The sequence below is a fragment of the Pieris brassicae genome, chromosome 5 (genome assembly GCF_905147105.1).
Source record: "Pieris brassicae chromosome 5, ilPieBrab1.1, whole genome shotgun sequence".
In the NCBI taxonomy this organism is placed as follows: Eukaryota; Metazoa; Arthropoda; class Insecta; order Lepidoptera; family Pieridae; genus Pieris; species Pieris brassicae.
This window is the reverse complement of record NC_059669.1, coordinates 13,516,212-13,534,227: the sequence shown is the minus strand read 5'-3', so window position 1 is coordinate 13,534,227 and position 18,016 is coordinate 13,516,212. Positions and strand designations below refer to the sequence as shown.

The following is an 18,016-nucleotide window of genomic DNA, read 5'->3' as shown; positions in this document are numbered from 1 at the left end:
ATTTTTATCTTCATTTAATTTTTAATTCATACAGGAAGCTCCTAAATATTTGTGAAATAAAAACATATTTATAACATCACTTTTATTCACAATCAAGATGGACTATTCAATAAATAGCTATTAAATAAACATAGATTCCAACTGGTTTACTTAAAAATAAAAATATCACTTTATATGATGGAAATAGTCAAGTATATTCTGAAATCTCATAGCAATTTACATTTAATTATTAACAAGATTCTATGTAATTGGTATATATGATGTAAGACTATGTAATTAAAATAACACATAATATTTCCATCATATCTTAACAAGCATAAACTTATTACACATCTTATGGATTATAAACAATTCATTTATAAGAATAAACTGGTGGTCTGGTGATTATAAACAAGACAAGGACTGAATCTGTAACTTACATATCTGAACACAAATCTACTTTGCCTTGCCCTGAGCTGCGACAGCTGCCATGGCTTTTTTCACTGTTTCCTCATCTCCAAGAAAGACCATGGAATCGACTGGCTTCATGTCTTCATCCAATTCGTAGACAAAGGGAATACCAGTTGGTAAGTTCAACTCCATGATGGCTGCATCACTAAGATCTAAATTGGTAATGTATTTAATGGTGGTATCTCTTCATCATGTTCAGAAGCAAATAAAATTTTAAATTCAACTCTTTCTATATAAACTGAACTTACTCAACATACTGTTAATACTAGTTATCAGTGTGAAACTATATGCTGGCATTCCCAATGGTACTCTGCTTTTACAGAATTGTTTTGTTTTATATTATGTAAGATTAATTTTTATGTATAGAGTTTCAATACAAGTAGATTGAGAATAATGATGAACATAAGTAAACAAATAAATTCACTTTTAAATATATTATAATAGTTTTATCTAAATGTAAATATTGTTAAATACTCACTATCTAAATGCTTGACAATGCCTCTAAGACTGTTCCCATGGGCAGCAATGATTATTTTTTTACCTTCTTTTATCTAAATTAGAAAAAAATTGTATTACAGGTTAAATTAATTTTGATAATATATGAGTGGACCAAAACTAGGATTTAGATATTTCAATATTGAAAATTAAATGAATTTAAAATAAATAATCCTCTAGATTTCCAATAGTTCAGAAATTTAAGATAAAAATAATAGTAGAAGTAATCCATAATATGACTAAGAAAAGACAGCAAACACGTAAAAACTTTACTGGCATTTGTGAGTGCAAAGGATGTTGTTGGCTACCCTGCTTATATCTGTACATCATTAGCATAAACCCTTATTTAATTTTTTTTTATGTTTTATTGATAAAATAAAATAAATGACCTGTGGCACAATAACATCATTCCAGTAGGGTAAAGTTCTATCAATGGTAAGTTTTAAACTTTCAAACATGGGGAACTCATCTGGTTTTGGGTCACCAGCATAGCGGGGATCTTTCACAATAGTTTCATAGTAGGGATGATCTTTCTCCATTGCTGGTGGAGGTACATCAAAACTACGACGCCAAATTTGTACCTAAAATTCATTAAATACAGATGTTCTTAAAAGAATACTTTGCTATGAAGATTTATCATACCAGCACTTATCATATATATTTCTTTAAAGATAATAAAACAAAGTTGGTTACAATTCTTTATCTATACCAATACTACAAAGAGGAAAAGTTGTTAAGTGGTAATCTCAGGACATATGGACCTGATTTTGATAATTCTAATAGTATGCTGATCGGTTGTTACTATTAAATATCTTTAACCCCTTTTATTAGTAATTTGATAAACTAGACTTTAAAAGTTATATATGGGTAGTATGCTATAGAATCTTATTAATTTCTGGAATTATTAATGTATTATACCTGAGCTTCACCATATTTAGCAGCAGTTTCAGCTTTGTTTAAGCCTGTTAAACCTCCATAGTGCCTTTCATTCAATCTCCAAGTCTTATTGATTGGAATGTCTGTTTGACCAATTTCCTTCAACACAGAGCTCAAAGTAATCTGTGCCCGCTTCAGTACAGATGTGTGTGCAATATCAAACTGGTAACCTTCGGCTTTCAAAGCTTTACCAGCAGAAAACGCTTCTTCTCGTCCTAATAAAATTACATCATTTATGAGTCAAGGGTGTTAATGATAAATACTAAAAAAACAATTACTATTAATTAAGGTAATAATACTTTTGAAATACATAGTCATTATATTTATTTTAATAAAAAGAAATTAAATTTTACTGCTAATCAGTTATTAACAATAGTATGTTTTAAAATTAATAAAATGCATAAAGGGCAAATATAATAATTTATTATACTAACGTAGTTTTGAAGGATATTTTACAAATTTGCAAAAAAAATGTGTGTTTTTAATGCAGATCAAGAAACAATGTTCAAATGTTAATGTTTTTGGGAAAAAAAATTAAACTTAAAAGACTTATTACCTTTGTCACTGAGGTCAGCATCGAACCAGCCACAGAATAAGTTTTTCTGGTTCCATTCGCTTTCGCCATGGCGAATCATAACAATTTTATATTTTCCACCCATTTTGATATTCAAAGATATGACAATAAGTTTTCACCGGCCGGAAAATTTAAATTAGTTGAGTATCGCGTTACTTTCGTGATTCGTCCTCTATTTTGACATAGATGACCTTTTTGACCTTAATTCTAATTGAGAAGAAATCTGTGTTGCCAGCCTATTTTTAAAATGTAATATTATAATATAGTTGTTTACAAGTGTTTGTTAAATCCTTAATTAAAACTTTGTATAAGATTTTATTTAGATAATCTTACTCGCGAATAAATTGTCGTCGAAATTTTATTGACTGTCATATTAGGTCATTGTCAAAAACAAGACATTGACTAACGCCGTTCGAGTTTCGACTTAAGTACAGATATGTCAATTATCACTTGAACAGAAAGTTGAATTTACAGGTTTACAGTTTGCAAAGTGCAAACTCTAAAAAAATATTGAGGCATATTGAGCATGACTAGAATAACAATATTATAAATTATTTTGAATAATAGCCAAATGCCTCCTAAGAAAAACACTACCACCGGATCCGTTTCTGGTGACAAAAAACCAAACAAACCAACACGGAGGCGGAGAAAATGTGTAGTCAAAAAGTCTTCCAAGGTTTGCAAGGGTAGGCACAATATATTTTCTAAAGATATTGTATAATTACTTCTGTAATGAAATTGTATATAAAATAGCATTTTTTATTTGATTTACCTTAGAGTTTGGAATGTCTATTTATGCTTTTCAAGATGATTTAGGTGCCGATATCGCGATCAGTTGCATAAAAGATGTAAAACCAGTGACCAGAGGCATAAAAAGAAAAGTTACCCAGAATAAATTTGCAGTTGTTAACAATGAGCATACAGCAAATGACAGTAAAAATACTGAAAGAAACTCTTCCAATAATAATCAACCTGTTGCTAAGAAAAGAAGAATAACTCGTAAATTAGAAATTAAGTCTAGTATGGTTACCAGAAATTGTAAAAAAAATCCTCAAGGTTTGTTTTGCCTAAATAATATTAAATATTAGATTTGCAATTATTATTGTTTCTAGGAATTGAAAGTTTCATATCAGTTTGCCTTAAATTGAAATGCTTTACAGTATAGTTAAATAATTTAATTAATAAATTAATTTTTTTATATAAGTTAGACATTTAGTCGGGTGAGTATAAGTTATACTTACACTGGACTTACTGGTTTGATTGCAAGCAATTGAATACTATTAATTTTAGAAAAAATAAATGATGATTAATGATTGTGCCTATATTGTGTCATACTTAAATGTTATTTTTAATAACAGTGTTTGCTTATAAACAACTTCAATTATCTAAATTAATTCTTTGTGAAGTCAATTGTATTAATCCTTCTTCCATAAAAACTTTAATTGGGACATTTTTAGTGCCTTTAGTATAAAGTATTCTATTTTCAGTTGAGAAACAAGAAGAGGGTGAAGTAAAATCTAAAATTCTGACATTAAAACATAAAGTAATTCCTAAACATCTTAACATTGTAAGAACATTTGTCAATGATTATGTGCCTGATAAAGTTACTTTAGAAAATGATACAAACTCAGTGACACCAACATTAAATACAACCACTAAATGTTTTAAAGTTTTAACATATGATAATCTTAAAAAAAATCCAATTATTATACTTAAAAAACTTGTTGTAAATGATAATAACAGTAATATAAGAGATGAATCTGAAAAATCTTTGGAAAATAATAATCATTCTAATACTACTAATGGACAAACTAATTGTGGAAATAATGTAGACCTTGGTTCTGATGCTTTATCGCAAGATACTTCACCCAGTAGAGACCCATCTCAGGAGTTGGGATTAGACCAGTTGTTTTTCTTAGATCACTACATATCAATGTTACACCAATATACTGGATTCAGCCCTGAAAATAATGTTGACTTTTCAAAAAAAAAATTGCATTTAAATATACAAACACAAGAGTTAAAAAATATTACATCTGGAGGAATACTTAGAAGTGATGCTTCTTGTAGTGATTATGTTAATACTGGATCAATAACACTTAACACACAAATACATGAGAAAAAATTAAACAATACACCTGAACCAAATGCTAAAGAGCAAGTACCTGAAGCTGTTATAGAAGGATTGGATTTTGACCCAGACAGTTTCAATTATACTGATGATGATGATGATGATGACACCATATCACTTTTTGCTGAAAGCCTTTCAAGTTTTGAAACAACTCCTAAGATACCTTACAACTCTAAAGTAGATAAATATAAACCTATTGTAGACAGTAAAGATGATACTGCCATCTTCAAAATCCCAAAACCAGTAGTACTTAAACACTGTATTAAGGTTTGTGAGAAGCAAAAAGCTGACTCAACATCATTTGGATTATCTGAAGTTTCTGATAAAAAAGTGGAGTTAATGAAACCTACAACAAAACTTGACAACAAGTTTACTACTAAAACAACAAAAAGTCGCGTTTTATCCCCAGTCTTGCCAGGATCACACACACCAATTACATTTGTAAGAAGTGCTGTCTTTAAAGGCATCTGCATTTTCAACATAATGAAAAATTGCAAGAATAGCAAGTGCAATTTCCCACACACTATTCTGACACAAAGTTTTGTGAGTGAAAAATTAGTTGCATTGACTGAAGAACAATTCCACCAAGAATACCTAATGGTATGTAAGAAGGCTCAATTATTAAGGGTGTATGGACTAGTATATCTAAATGAAGGTATTCGTCGAAAAAATTATAGAATAGTAGTAGAAATAACATTATATGCTCTAATTATTTTTAATCATACCCAAGACAAGCAAATGATAACTGAAATAATTGAAAGAACGTTGTTATATTTGAATCAAGTGAATTTGAAAGAAATTTGTGACTTGCTGATTTCCGAGTTTAAACCAGGTGTTCAAGTGTGTGATAAGTTTTTAGAAGTAATAGGGCAAACTCAAAACTTCTCTAGATTTAAAATAGTATTTGTGAAGTTGGCAATGTTTATGTGTGAACAAAATAGGACTTTTAAAAGTGACACAGTGTCTCAGATTGTAGAGAGGTTGTGTATTTTGCCGTATTCGTTTGATTTGGCGCGGGCGGTAGTAGATATATTGAAGAGGACTGATAGGATAGTGTTTTGTAATTCAATGATTAATGTTTTTGAGAGAAAACTTTTGAAATTTGACAATCCGTTGCTTAATGAATTTGTTAAGTTGAAAGACCAATCTAATAATCAATGCACAAGAATGGATGATGGTGATACAAAGTGGAATATATCTGATAAAGCCATCAGGTACTCCCCCGATACAACAAACAAAGACAGTCTGGTAAGATTTAATTTATTTTTCAATGGTCATTCAATATTCTGCTTAGTTCTATATCCTATATTTAAATTTACTTTATGTACAAAGACTCTGTATTAGCCAACTTCAAAATTGTTTTGACCTGTACACATAATTAAAAATTTGATAATACTTCACTACTATTATCTATTCAGAGTAGTTTCTTTGATTTAAATTTGTAGTGAACAATTCAAGTTCAGTATATATCAAAATAATCTTGAGGGTTTTAAGTTATGAGTGTCCACGAATTTCTGTAAGGGCTATGTGTGATATATATTTACCTAGCAAAATGTTGACTAGTATCACCTATTGAAAATTTTGCTGATTGTTGAATTAAGTCTTATGTTTATAATATATAGTATAATATTATTATATTTTTATGTATTCATTAAACATATTCACCCTCTCAATTTGTGGCATTTCACAACAAAGCACCTTTAAGGCACTCTTTACACGACTTAGAGGAATCGGATGCCAGTAGAGGTTTTACTGACCCAATACGACTTAGGCCTTCAAGAAAATATCGCACCATTGAGGCGGTCAACACATCCTTAAGCTGACTTACTAAAAATTCCTGAACATTCACTTCAAGAAAGGGATTTTCGATTCTCTAGAGGCGTGAAACTGATATCTCTTTTTTTTCTTTCTTTCTTTTCTTTTCTTTCTTTGAAGCCGGTTAAATGGATTGTACTTTACAGGATAGACATGAACAAGTGGAAGTCGGACAGCCAGACCAATCTCAACAAAGTAGACCGCGTAGGCTACATCCTAAATTCAATTGGGGCAGTCCAGGTCCTGTGAACCAATTCCACAGAACATTTAGACCTCAGGCTAATTATGGACAAACTCCGAGACTAAGGCCCCAAAATAACCCAAGGCAAAGATGGCCAAATCGGCATGAACGCCTAATGGCACACATACCATCGCTAATTAGCCTACGTTTACCCTCACTACAAGTAAGTTGACATTCTCTATTTTCTTGCTTTATATATTAAAATTAATTTAATTTCAAAAATTATCATAAATATTTATAGTCTTTTTTACAGACTTTTTATCTCTTTCCGTATGAATATAGATCATAAAAAAATATTATAATGACGAAGTCTCGTCTAAAGTCTCGGTGTTCTTGTGTCTCTGTAGTTTTATGTCTTCCGTCTACATCAAAATGGTCCTTTTTGATCAGCATTTAAAATATTAATTTTTACTTCCAATCAACTGTAAATAGAAACTGTCCCAGTTAATTTTCTTCTCCCCCCTCCTAATTTTACCAGGCGAGGAAAACACGCCATTATTCGATGTGCCTACAGCTACGATTCGCAGTATATACTTTCTGGATTACTGGAAACCCCTTTAAAGAAGTCACAATTAAGTACCGAAGAAATATAAAATAAACTAAAAGTATCCAAAACCACTCGGTCCCACTTACAGGTCAACTCTACCAAGCAGTTTAAAATCAAAGTTTGAGTTAGATTTACACCTTCTTCCTCTATTATGATAAACCTTGAAAACAATATTTCTCGCTTGAGATCAAAGCGGGTTATTCGACATTTTCACAAACGCAGCGGTTGACAGACCTCGTTCTTTGATTTAACGGATGACTCATTTCCATGTGAAAACCATTTTTTTTTTGTTTTATTCCATGAGATTCCGGTAGTCCTATACGTATTTTTATGCTAAAAAATAATTAAAAAACAATGTATTGATAGCGCAATGGAAAAGCTAATTTTTGACGCTTCTATGATCTTATATATTGTTGTATATAACAATATAATGTTGATTGTTTATCACCATTGTTTCAGAATATACCTCAAAGGAAAAATAAAGGGCCGTTTCGATAGGTTATAAGTGATTTTGTAAATATGTAAAATGGACATTTATGGTACAATTGTTTATAACTCTGTAGTGAAAAGCTAAGTCTGTGGTGTTACGTATGAACAGTCTCTGTTAAATTTGAAAAGTTTATCAAAGTGTGCATATACCAAATAGATAATTGAATTTCGTTATGACATTATTTTTTATCTGTACCCTGAACACGAACAATCAAATTGTCATTATAGTTTAATTTTTTTATGAATAAATTAAAATTTTAATATTAAAGCAAGACTCCTCGTCCAGGTCTCGGAGGACCTCGTCAGATGAGGCCATGACTACTCCCTGGTTCCATATATATTTAGGCGTATTTCGAACTATAGCGAAGAAGTACCTTTAGTAGTGTATCTATACCAAATGTATAAAAAAGGATTTAGTATATATGTCGCAGTAAAGTAATTGAATCTCGTTAATTAAATGTCGATATTCAATCAAGTCACTAGCATTTTGATTTTAATAAAGCAGCGGTGAAAACGTTTAACTATCTGTCTGGTCGAAAGCCAGCATGTTAATTAACAATGTAAAACAAGATGATAAAACAAGACTCCGCCATGATTATCTCATTTGTTATTGTTATTTCGGTGTGATCATGAAGCTTGGAAATTCTGGAGTGTTTTGCTTTATTGTAAATGGTTACGTTAGTCTTGTTGCCTAGGAACGTTTAGAAAACTCGGTAAACGTTTCGTTCACTCACTTGTCTGACGGAAGTTTAGCGACTTGATTGAATATCGATTTTAAATTAACTGTCTACAGATTCAATTAACTCTCTGATTTAACTACTTTATTTACTTCGACATATATTTATGTGGTCGCGTTTAGTACCAAATACGCCCACGAAGTGTTGCTCAAGCTGTCATCAAGTAATCATACATAATAAATTATTCATATAATTTTATTTGTTCTGAATACACATTTTTATAGAATGTTAATATTCCATATATCCAACACACCAAACTACATATACATTTAGTTCGCGTTACGGGTACTGTATGTATAATAACTTGGTTTTTAGACAATTGAAGTTGTATATGCTTTATTTATGTAGAAATAAGGTTTTTAGATGTACACATAACTGTAAACTGGTATTCTTAATTAACTAACTAAATATTTGACTGCATGGGTGGTAGGGTAGACCCATGGATCAAACCTTTGCCTAAAGGAATGCCTTAGTTATCATGATGCAGATGTAGTGGTTGGTGGATGTAGTTTGGGTATTATTGCAGATTCGTAATAAAGTTTTCAATATATTAACATGATAGGAGTCTCTTTTGGGAACTTATTTTTACATTTAACATCAGCAATTTTAAACATGACCAAAATTGTCGGCTTCAAAATGAACAAAAATAGTTACTAGTATTACTGAAAATTTTTAGGCTGCGACAAACTTTTTTCTTTACATTTTATTCTCGTGACTTTGTGGTGTATTTCTACAGAGATCTTGAAAGTATAAAGTACCAGTGGCTTTGGAGCTGGGCTTTTTTCACATTTGTTGCCAAATTATGTACGTCTTAAATTTTATTCGTACAGTATTCAAATAGAATATTAAGCGTTAACTAGTCTAGGGATAAGCATTTTTAGAGTTTCTAAGAGCTAGACATTTTCTTACGATTGAGATTCTATAAATTTAAATACCTCAATACTCTTTAACTGGAAATGTTCACTGATCTGTATTCACGGTCCAGCACTCGCAGAAACTTAAACTTACGTGAAAACAAAGCAAAATTGTTTTACAGCATGCAACACTTCGCGCATATTTGGAACTAAAAGGGATGCTACGTGTAACTACGACACTACACGAAACGGTCAGCATTCAGTTAGTTCCATGTACGGCATCGAACAGTTGCTTAGTAAAACTAAGGGTAGGTAATAAACGATACATAGCGTGAAATAACTTCTGTACCAAAATTCAATATATTTTGACGATTGTGAGGCTTAGCGCTAAGTATCTGGTCAGATTATCTTAATTGTTTTTAAAAATGGAGCTGTCAAAGAATTACATCATCGTTTGCTTAACAAAACAATCGGAGAAATCTACAGAGGGACAGATTTAACCTAGAATAATACTATGACAACCCAGATAGTTCAAATTCTCCAGAACTTTCCTTGTTGTTTCCCCATTATTTTGTCTTGTATCGAAGGCAGATCTTTTATTTAAGCTAATCGTTTATATAAGACTATTGTGTTGTAGAGATCAGTGAAAATAAACTGGAAATTTTTCATTGACTAAGAATTTACGAGGTATTACCAAACATCCGGCAACGAGCTAACACGCTATTTACTTTAGACAGTTCCGACTTTAAAGTTCCTTTATATAAACAAATAGGTGTTATATGTATAGTTATTTAAAAAAACTCTTGGCAATGGCTGTTAAAAAAATATCTTTTCACAGGACACATACAAAATTATTTTACTTATGTAAAATCCAAAAGCGGTATTATTTTTTTGCCATAGGTTTTTTGACTCAATGAAAACGTTTGAGCTTAAAACTGTTGTAAATCATATTAAGTTATTTTGAAAATAAAGTATTTTCGTATTTTTTTATTTTATTATAAAAAAAAGATATACACATGTAAAAATTTATTAAATACACAGAGCAGTAGCGTCGGATAATAAAAATACATAGACAAAAATATTCTTAAGTAGGATACGATTCAGCTTGAGAATTATTTGTGTACAAATTATTAATTTAACTTAAAAATATTGTTTGTAAACATGTAATTCTTAATAATAAATCAAAAATGGCTTAGAACGGATTTTAGTTTTTTCATAGTGACTCGTAGGACGAGAAATGTGACGCCAAAACTATGCTAGAAGGTAATATTTTTGTGCGTTTTGTTGAGCCGTCTCAATCCGATTTCTATGTCTATGAAATCGATGAATTTTCCTCTTTTTATTGCAAAATTAGTGATTCTATAACTTAATAGCAGATTTACCAACACCAGTACATATGATAAATAGTTTATTTTAATTTGTACACAAATTTTACAAATACCTAAGTTATCAGTCCATGTTCTATGCCATGAAATATGTATACTGATTAATTTCATTTTTCACAAAGGTAGTAAATATTTCTAGGGACAGGTTTAACTAACGTAAAATCTAACGGTTAACGTAATAGAATAGTTATTTTGGTATGAAATCGAGCTTACAACATTCTAACATACACATAGTTATATATGTATTTGAGCTGAGATTGCATTGTCGAAACATAGTACTTTATCATACAAACTGTATAGTTAACTACTCGTATTTTTATTCGTAACCGTTTCAGTTCCAGAACTACGATTTCGTTATTGACATATATACGTCTCGTAACAGTTACCATACGTATTTATATAGACGCTGGGCCTTAGCTACACAATCTTTAATACTTACCATTATTTATATTGTCATAAAAGCGTAGAAAACCTTAAAACTACAATACACGAAGCATTTTGGCGTATATAATACTGGATATGATTAATTATTGTTCATTAGGGCAGTGTTTTATTCTAACACTTACATATATTTCAATTAAACTTCGAGACGCAAATTTATTCCCCAACCGATGATTTGAGACAGATTTAATAACATTTGCAAAAAAAAATTAGATATTTATATTTTTACGGTCTCTCCATCAAAACAATAAATAGATAACTGTCAACTTATCCAGCAGTCTCTCTGAGTACTCTAAAATTATAAATTCTTCCGTATTCTATAAATATTTGACAGCGCGTAAGACAAGATAGAGACTCGAGATACAAAGAATAACCTATGATTTAAAAAAAGCCTCATAAAAAACATACAAAGATATAATCAAAAATTCATAAAATAAAAAAATATTTAAAGGAAATATTCCTTTAGGTACCTAAAGTTTCTCCATACAAATTGTAAAGAGTCTAAACACGATCAAATAAATATTAATTTAGCCGTAACATATTGAGCAGCTGTTTGTTTGTACATAAGTATATGCTATGTAAATATCACTGCACCAAGGCATACATACGATATGACAAATGTAAGCACGCTAGTAAAAAATATACCCAACTATGTTTACAAAATAAATTCATTTATATTATTACATTATATCTGGATAAAATATTATATAGACTTTTACGGTCTTAACTGTTCGGATCTGCCGTAAAATATAAAGCAACTATGCATATGAATTTATGATAACAGGGGGCAAACGGGAAGGAGGCTCACCTGATGTGAAGTGATACCGCTGCCCATGCACACTTAAACGGCCTTTTAAGAATTTTTAATATTTAATTGCTAAAAAGATAAGCCGTCCTATTCATCATGATTTGAAGTAACGAAAGCAATCATACTATATGTTGAGGACACACTTCAAGCTAATTGGAACCAGCTGCCCACTGAAGTATTTCCGAACCAATTCGACTTAGGGTCCTTCAAGAAAAGAGCGTACAAATTCTTAAAAGGCCGGCAACGCACTCGCGAGCCCTCTGGCATTGAGAGTGTCCATGGGCGGCGGTATCACTTAACATCAGGTGAGCCTCCTGCCCGTTTGCCCCCTATTTTATAAAAAAAAAAAAAAAAAAATAATTATTGTAATTTGCTTGTCTATTGAATTTTACTGGTGTGGATTTAAGCAAAAAAATTAAAACAGAGTAAACACCCTTGTCCCTCATGTCAGAGAATGTTGCAAACTGGGAAGACGCAATGGCCAGAGTGAAAAGGCTTAAATGGAGATGGACAGGGCATTTGCTCAGAAGCCAGAGAGCGAATTGGCGCGGTGGGCAGACAACTTTAAAAAGTGCCACTGGTCCTCTGTGGCAAATACTTGCCAGGGAAAGGACGCACTGGAGCAAACCAAACAGCAGCACCTATGCTATTATTATGACGTTGAAGTTGTGTTGTTGACGTTACGACGTATACTAGCCACTATGTATATATATATTTTTGTAAACTTTTCTCCGGTATTAGTTGAAATAAAGGCTTTGAAATTGAAAATGAATGAATGTGGTTTGATTGAGATGGGTATATTTTTTACATTAGTCTCAGTCACACATAGCACCAATCACGTATTCATACATCTTGGGTATAGCTAATAAATAGTAAATACTAAGCGGTTGGAGTTGTGCGTTGGAAATATCTTACTGAAAAAGTGCTCTCGGTTTCTTCCCTAAAAGGTGCCAATGAGCGATTCCCTTGCGTCGTTTCGGTGAAATCCTAGAATTATAATCATATTGTAAAACAAAGTGCCTTGCAAAAATTGTTTTACAAAATATCAGTACTGTTTACTATATAAATAAATCAGTGGAGCTGAAACTTTTTTCAGGCTTGGGCATCAGATTTCTGTCTCTTCTATGATTTGTAAATGTTATAGCCAAGTAGGTGATCAGCCTTCTGTGCCTGACACGCCGTCGACTTCTTGGGTCTAAGACAAACCGGTTTCCTCACAATGTTTTCCTTCACCATTCAAGTGAATGTTTACTTAACTTAGACAAAAAGTCCATTGTTGCACAGCCGGGGATTTAATCTACAACCTCAAGGATAGTAGCACACTTGTGCCACTAAGTCAACACTGCTCTTACTAATAAAGGGACATAACTTCACTATCCATTACTACATGCTTATTTGCTTTCTTATAAAAATTATGGCACTGCCCCAAACAATATGTGCATTTTACTTATTCTGATTGGTTGTAGTGGCTATTTAGCTGTAGTGGATTTGGATCTAATGCTGCAGCCAGGCGATGATGATACCTATATTTTTCACATCTATTTGCTAAACATAATTTAATTTCCACTTAAATTAATTAAGAAACTTACTCATGTTCTGGTGTGTTAGGCATGTACGGAGACATCCTAAAGTCCCTACTCCTTGGTGTCTCAATCCCAAATGGACTGTATAGTTTTGTGGGACTGCGGCCTAGGATCTGAAATTAATCAATAATATATATTAAACTATGTATTTATTCCTTGAGACTTTCCAAACTTATTGGAACCTCAAAATATGTTACTTCCTAAAACATCAAACTGGAAACTGAACTCACACGAATTGTAGCTGTATTCAATTTATATAAGAAGTCACGCAGATATAAAACTTGAAAGTAATGATTTTTAAATTACCTGTTTTTTCTTAGTAACAGGAGTACATGGTGTTCTGCATGGTGAGGTTGCTTCAGCTAATCGGTGCCTCCTTCTTCCACCCAGTCTGAAATGCTGAAATTTAATTTTTAAATTAATTTCCATAAGTCTCAAGATGTTAATAACACTGTCATCAAATACAAAAAGGGTTGCGAATTCTTACTTTATCTCTTACAGTATTTAGGTTCAATATAATATTTTTTGCAAACACGGCTATTAATTATTTGTAAATGAATCAATAACAGTATTTGCAAATGAAGAAAGAATATAATTAATTTAACCAACAATATTAGTCTGTTCCAGTAGTATTTATTTTAAAACATTTACTTTATTGAAAATTCGACATTATATTTAAAACGTACCTGAGACAAGTCTCCAAAAGTATTCCTCATATTCTTGAACGTTCTTGAGATTTTATCTGCACCAGATTGTAAGGCACGACGAGAATTCATAAAGGATTTGTTTTTAAATATATTTTTATTGTAACACCCGTCAATATGCTTTAAACTGTCCCGTGTAGGCGAATCAATATAGGAGTCGGTAACAAAAGGATCCTTCATTTTTGTTTTACTGTTTTAGCACGCAAATAAAGAATTAATCTTACAAATTGTAAAATATAGCAGCAAAAAATCCACCTTTTAATTCATAATATAAAGTAGTTATCAATATTTAATTCATAAAGAATAAAATAAATACACCGCACTGAATTCGTTTTTCGTTTTTGATCGTTATTTTTTCATATTATACCGCCCGCCCATCTCTAACGCGTCTGCGCCTGCCACAGATAAAGTAAAAAAAACACTTGTGTCAACTGTCAATTGTTTAATTAACCACAGATATAGGACGACATAATTAACAATAACAATTGTTTATTAGTCACATTTGTACTTTCTATTAACAAATACGTTATATTGTTTCATAAATACAAACTAATAGTAGTGTTGGTGGACCGATTGCAATGTGCGACTCTCATCACTGGGGTCCTAGGTTAGATCCCGGCTCGCTCGTATGGTGAATGAAATCATCGTTACGAATCTGTAATGCTTTAGACCCAAGGTTGATCACCTACTTGCCTATTAGAAATGATCACAGAACAGATACAGAAATCTGAGAACTAGACATAAGGTTGTAGTGCTATTGATATGTATATATATTATGTTACTATATGTAGTAACTCTCAGGTAATGGTTATGAATAAAAATAAATTTGATAACTAATTTAATTTAATAACATGTCCTAATTAAATGATAGTAATTACTATTTAACGTTGATGCATATAGTAATCGATTACAGTTGAAAATGCTGCAAATCCAGCAGCACCAAACACTCCTGCTCTTAATCCACCTGAAATATTATCAGTTTAGCTCATTAGAGAATATTAATTATTTTTATTTTATTTATAAAGTAGCTATTATCAAAACAATATCACTGTTATTGTATAAATATAAAACATTTAAAAGGTAAAGTAAGGTATATATATTTTGTAAACTTACCCCTTAACCCAATCAGTCCTCCTGTTACACCACCTGCATATGTTCCATTTTTCCAGTCAGACTTTCCTCTGGCTGACTCAATACAACATTCTACTCCAGAGAAAACTGCTCCTAATATTGCAAAATTCTTAGCATAACTTAACATTGATGTTTTCATTTCTCTTAGAATTTCTCTTGCAGTCTGGTTCTGTTGTGCCATTGGATCAGTCATGTTTGGCATAAGAGAGGATGTGAACAAACCAACAGCAAGACCAAGACCATATCCTGCAATAATAATTTAAACAAAAATGTCACTCAAGAGAAAAACCGTTCCAGATAAACTTAATTAGTATGTTTAGCAGATTAAGAATTACAATAATAATAGCAAACACATAATTTGTGTTTCAATAGTATTATGAATTTGACAATCGAGTTCTGCAGCTGGTAACGTATTAATGTAACATTTTAAAAACTACGTCGGGAAGAAATATACAAAAAATCTTACTAACCTATAATGCAACTGGTTAATGATTTAAAGGGGCAACTTTCGATTGTAGATTCAATCATTTTCTCCTCATTTGTTTTAATAATAACAGGACCTAACACTCTAGGAATTATTATATTTTCCCGATATCTATAAATGTTTCCAATTAGATACTTTGCGAGTGAATCGTAATCATTTTTTTGCGAAAAGTTCACTAAATCTTTATCAAGAGGTGGTTTTGTATATTCCGCCATTTTTTACGAACAATACTTCTACATGAAATTTTACTGTAATACTTATACGCTCTTATAATTAGTCAAATTAGTTTAAACTTTAACCAGTTTGCACTTTTATTTATTTTACAATTGTTTGAAGTATGACAATTTACCCTTTACAGTATTAAATATCATAGAATATAACGTAATGAAAGTAGTGAATCTTTCCAGTGGTTCTGTGGCTCTTAGCTGTTTGTGACACTGTAGAGTGTAGCCTTGCAGTTGCAGTAAGAAATATAATAACCTTAAACCTTTAGTTGTTTAAAGTACGGCATAGCAAAATAGGTAAATTGTAATATGACTAAATAATTTCGGATCAATCAAACGCCACAATGTCCGCGTCCGATTCATCAGAAGAGGAAGATTTATCGCGGTTTAAAGAAGTTGTAGATACAAGTTTCACCAACGATATAAAACATGCATACAATAGGCCCGAAATAATAAACAAGGCACCAGGTATATTCCTAAGCCTTAATTTTATTCACATGAAAATCATGTCATTGTTAGGAATAGAACATAAATTAAGATGTTCCAGTTAGGTCTAGTCTTGATAAAATAATTACTTCGCAATTTTATTAATGTTTCAGAAGTTAAGAAAAATTCCGAGAGGTATTTAGCAGATTCAACGCATTATAATGATGTGAAAGTCCCTAAAGAATTACAAATTAAGATTGGCAAGAAAATTTCCTCCATAATTAGTAGAACTGTTGAATTTGTTGACATAGAACCGAAAAAATTGTAAGTACTGACAGAGTACTACAATAAAGAGCAAGATTAAATAATTCTTCTTTTGATTTATTTTCAGTTATGATAATAACTTCTGTGTTTTAAGTTAGGTCTATGTAGAATATTTAAAAAATTGGGTATTTGTTTGCAAGCAAAGGTTCTGCTGTTCAAGTATTGCTTACATTTAAAATAATTTAAAACCTTTGATTAGAAATCAATTCTTTACTTTGGGAAGCCCAGACAATTCACCACAAGTATAAAATCTAAAAGTAGCCAGTACCTGAAATGGATTAAGCAGAATTAAGGATAAAATCTACCATGTTATGGTTGAACTTAATTATTGGCCTCACAGTATATATTATAATTATTTAATTTATAAAATAATTGTCATAATTTTGTAGTACCTACCTGAGTGATAAATTGGTATATTATTCAGTTGGATCAAAATTTATATATGTTCATTTAATTCTATATTTTTTATTTCTTATCATAAGAGTAACTGTCAGAAGTACTTACACTAAAAAATTCTGTGAATCATAGTAATCAAAATTGGTATTTGTTACATATATTACAGCTGTAAAATATGATAATACTGTATTTTGTATTGTTTAGTAAAAGAAAAATAAAAGGTGGTGTAAGACTATTCAGCGATTCAGATGACTATTTATCTAGTCATGAAGCTGAAGACAAATTTACAGAAAATCATAATGTAAAGGCAAAAAAGTTTAAACAAATAAAAGAATGTGTGGAAATTGATGAAGGTAATATATAAAACATTTTTTTAAAAACAAAGTTTATATCTAATTTACTTTTGGATTTTACTATTATTTTAAACACAAAAAAGCTATTTATTATTGCAATTTGATTTATTTACTATATCTTTATCTTTACTAATTCACCTAGAAACATTCACCATATAAACAAAAACTTCTAACTTCTTCAAGATTAACCAATTCAAATGGAGTTTGTTTACTTGCAACAATCAGTCACAGAAAGAGAATAATTTCCCTAAACAAAACATACTGCTAGAGTATATACTACTTTAACAAATTTTTAAAATTTATTTTTCAGAAGTATTTAAATCAGTTGCAGTGAGTGGGGAATATGTTCTATCAAAAGAAGAAATTAAATGTTGGAAGTCACGAAGAAAAGAAAAAGTTTTTAAATATAAATCTAATGGTAAAGGTGCTCTAATTTCTACTGAATAAACTTTTTAAATTGTAATTGTGATTTCATTACTGTTTACTTA

General features: G+C 31.0%; 5 protein-coding genes across 7 annotated transcripts; 2 read left to right on the top strand and 3 right to left on the bottom strand.

Moving 5' to 3' along the window:
* Window positions 1-104: 104 nt before the first annotated feature.
* LOC123709861 (phosphoglycerate mutase 1) lies at window positions 105-2,656 on the bottom strand. The gene is made up of 5 exons (XM_045661447.1): window positions 2,438-2,656; window positions 1,864-2,096; window positions 1,335-1,526; window positions 929-1,001; window positions 105-602 (listed from the first exon to the last, which is right to left on the bottom strand). Exons 1-5 carry the CDS (start codon window positions 2,538-2,540, stop codon window positions 436-438), a joined length of 768 nt encoding a protein of 255 aa, XP_045517403.1. The 5' UTR covers window positions 2,541-2,656; the 3' UTR covers window positions 105-435.
* A 257-nt stretch (window positions 2,657-2,913) lies between these two features.
* LOC123709859 lies at window positions 2,914-7,855 on the top strand. 3 transcript variants are annotated; one of them, XM_045661441.1, is made up of 5 exons: window positions 2,914-3,141; window positions 3,272-3,511; window positions 3,943-5,834; window positions 6,548-6,805; window positions 7,649-7,855. In XM_045661441.1, exons 1-5 carry the CDS (start codon window positions 3,027-3,029, stop codon window positions 7,685-7,687), a joined length of 2,544 nt encoding a protein of 847 aa, XP_045517397.1. In that variant the 5' UTR covers window positions 2,914-3,026; the 3' UTR covers window positions 7,688-7,855. The 3 variants fall into 3 exon arrangements, with proteins under 3 accessions (XP_045517397.1, XP_045517396.1, XP_045517393.1); XM_045661440.1 differs by having other exon boundaries at window positions 3,263-3,511; XM_045661437.1 differs by having other exon boundaries at window positions 3,233-3,511.
* A 4,411-nt stretch (window positions 7,856-12,266) lies between these two features.
* LOC123709988 lies at window positions 12,267-14,470 on the bottom strand. The gene is made up of 4 exons (XM_045661638.1): window positions 14,173-14,470; window positions 13,793-13,885; window positions 13,493-13,599; window positions 12,267-12,890 (listed from the first exon to the last, which is right to left on the bottom strand). Exons 1-4 carry the CDS (start codon window positions 14,368-14,370, stop codon window positions 12,815-12,817), a joined length of 474 nt encoding a protein of 157 aa, XP_045517594.1. The 5' UTR covers window positions 14,371-14,470; the 3' UTR covers window positions 12,267-12,814.
* A 496-nt stretch (window positions 14,471-14,966) lies between these two features.
* On the bottom strand, window positions 14,967-16,141 carry LOC123709986 (mitochondrial import inner membrane translocase subunit Tim22). The gene is made up of 3 exons (XM_045661636.1): window positions 15,792-16,141; window positions 15,304-15,567; window positions 14,967-15,154 (listed from the first exon to the last, which is right to left on the bottom strand). The coding sequence occupies exons 1-3, from the start codon at window positions 16,018-16,020 to the stop codon at window positions 15,072-15,074; spliced, it is 576 nt and encodes a 191-aa protein (XP_045517592.1). The 5' UTR covers window positions 16,021-16,141; the 3' UTR covers window positions 14,967-15,071.
* A 50-nt stretch (window positions 16,142-16,191) lies between these two features.
* Window positions 16,192-17,991, top strand: LOC123709987. The gene is made up of 4 exons (XM_045661637.1): window positions 16,192-16,497; window positions 16,629-16,779; window positions 17,380-17,528; window positions 17,839-17,991. Exons 1-4 carry the CDS (start codon window positions 16,374-16,376, stop codon window positions 17,973-17,975), a joined length of 561 nt encoding a protein of 186 aa, XP_045517593.1. The 5' UTR covers window positions 16,192-16,373; the 3' UTR covers window positions 17,976-17,991.
* The last annotated feature ends 25 nt before the right edge of the window (window positions 17,992-18,016 follow it).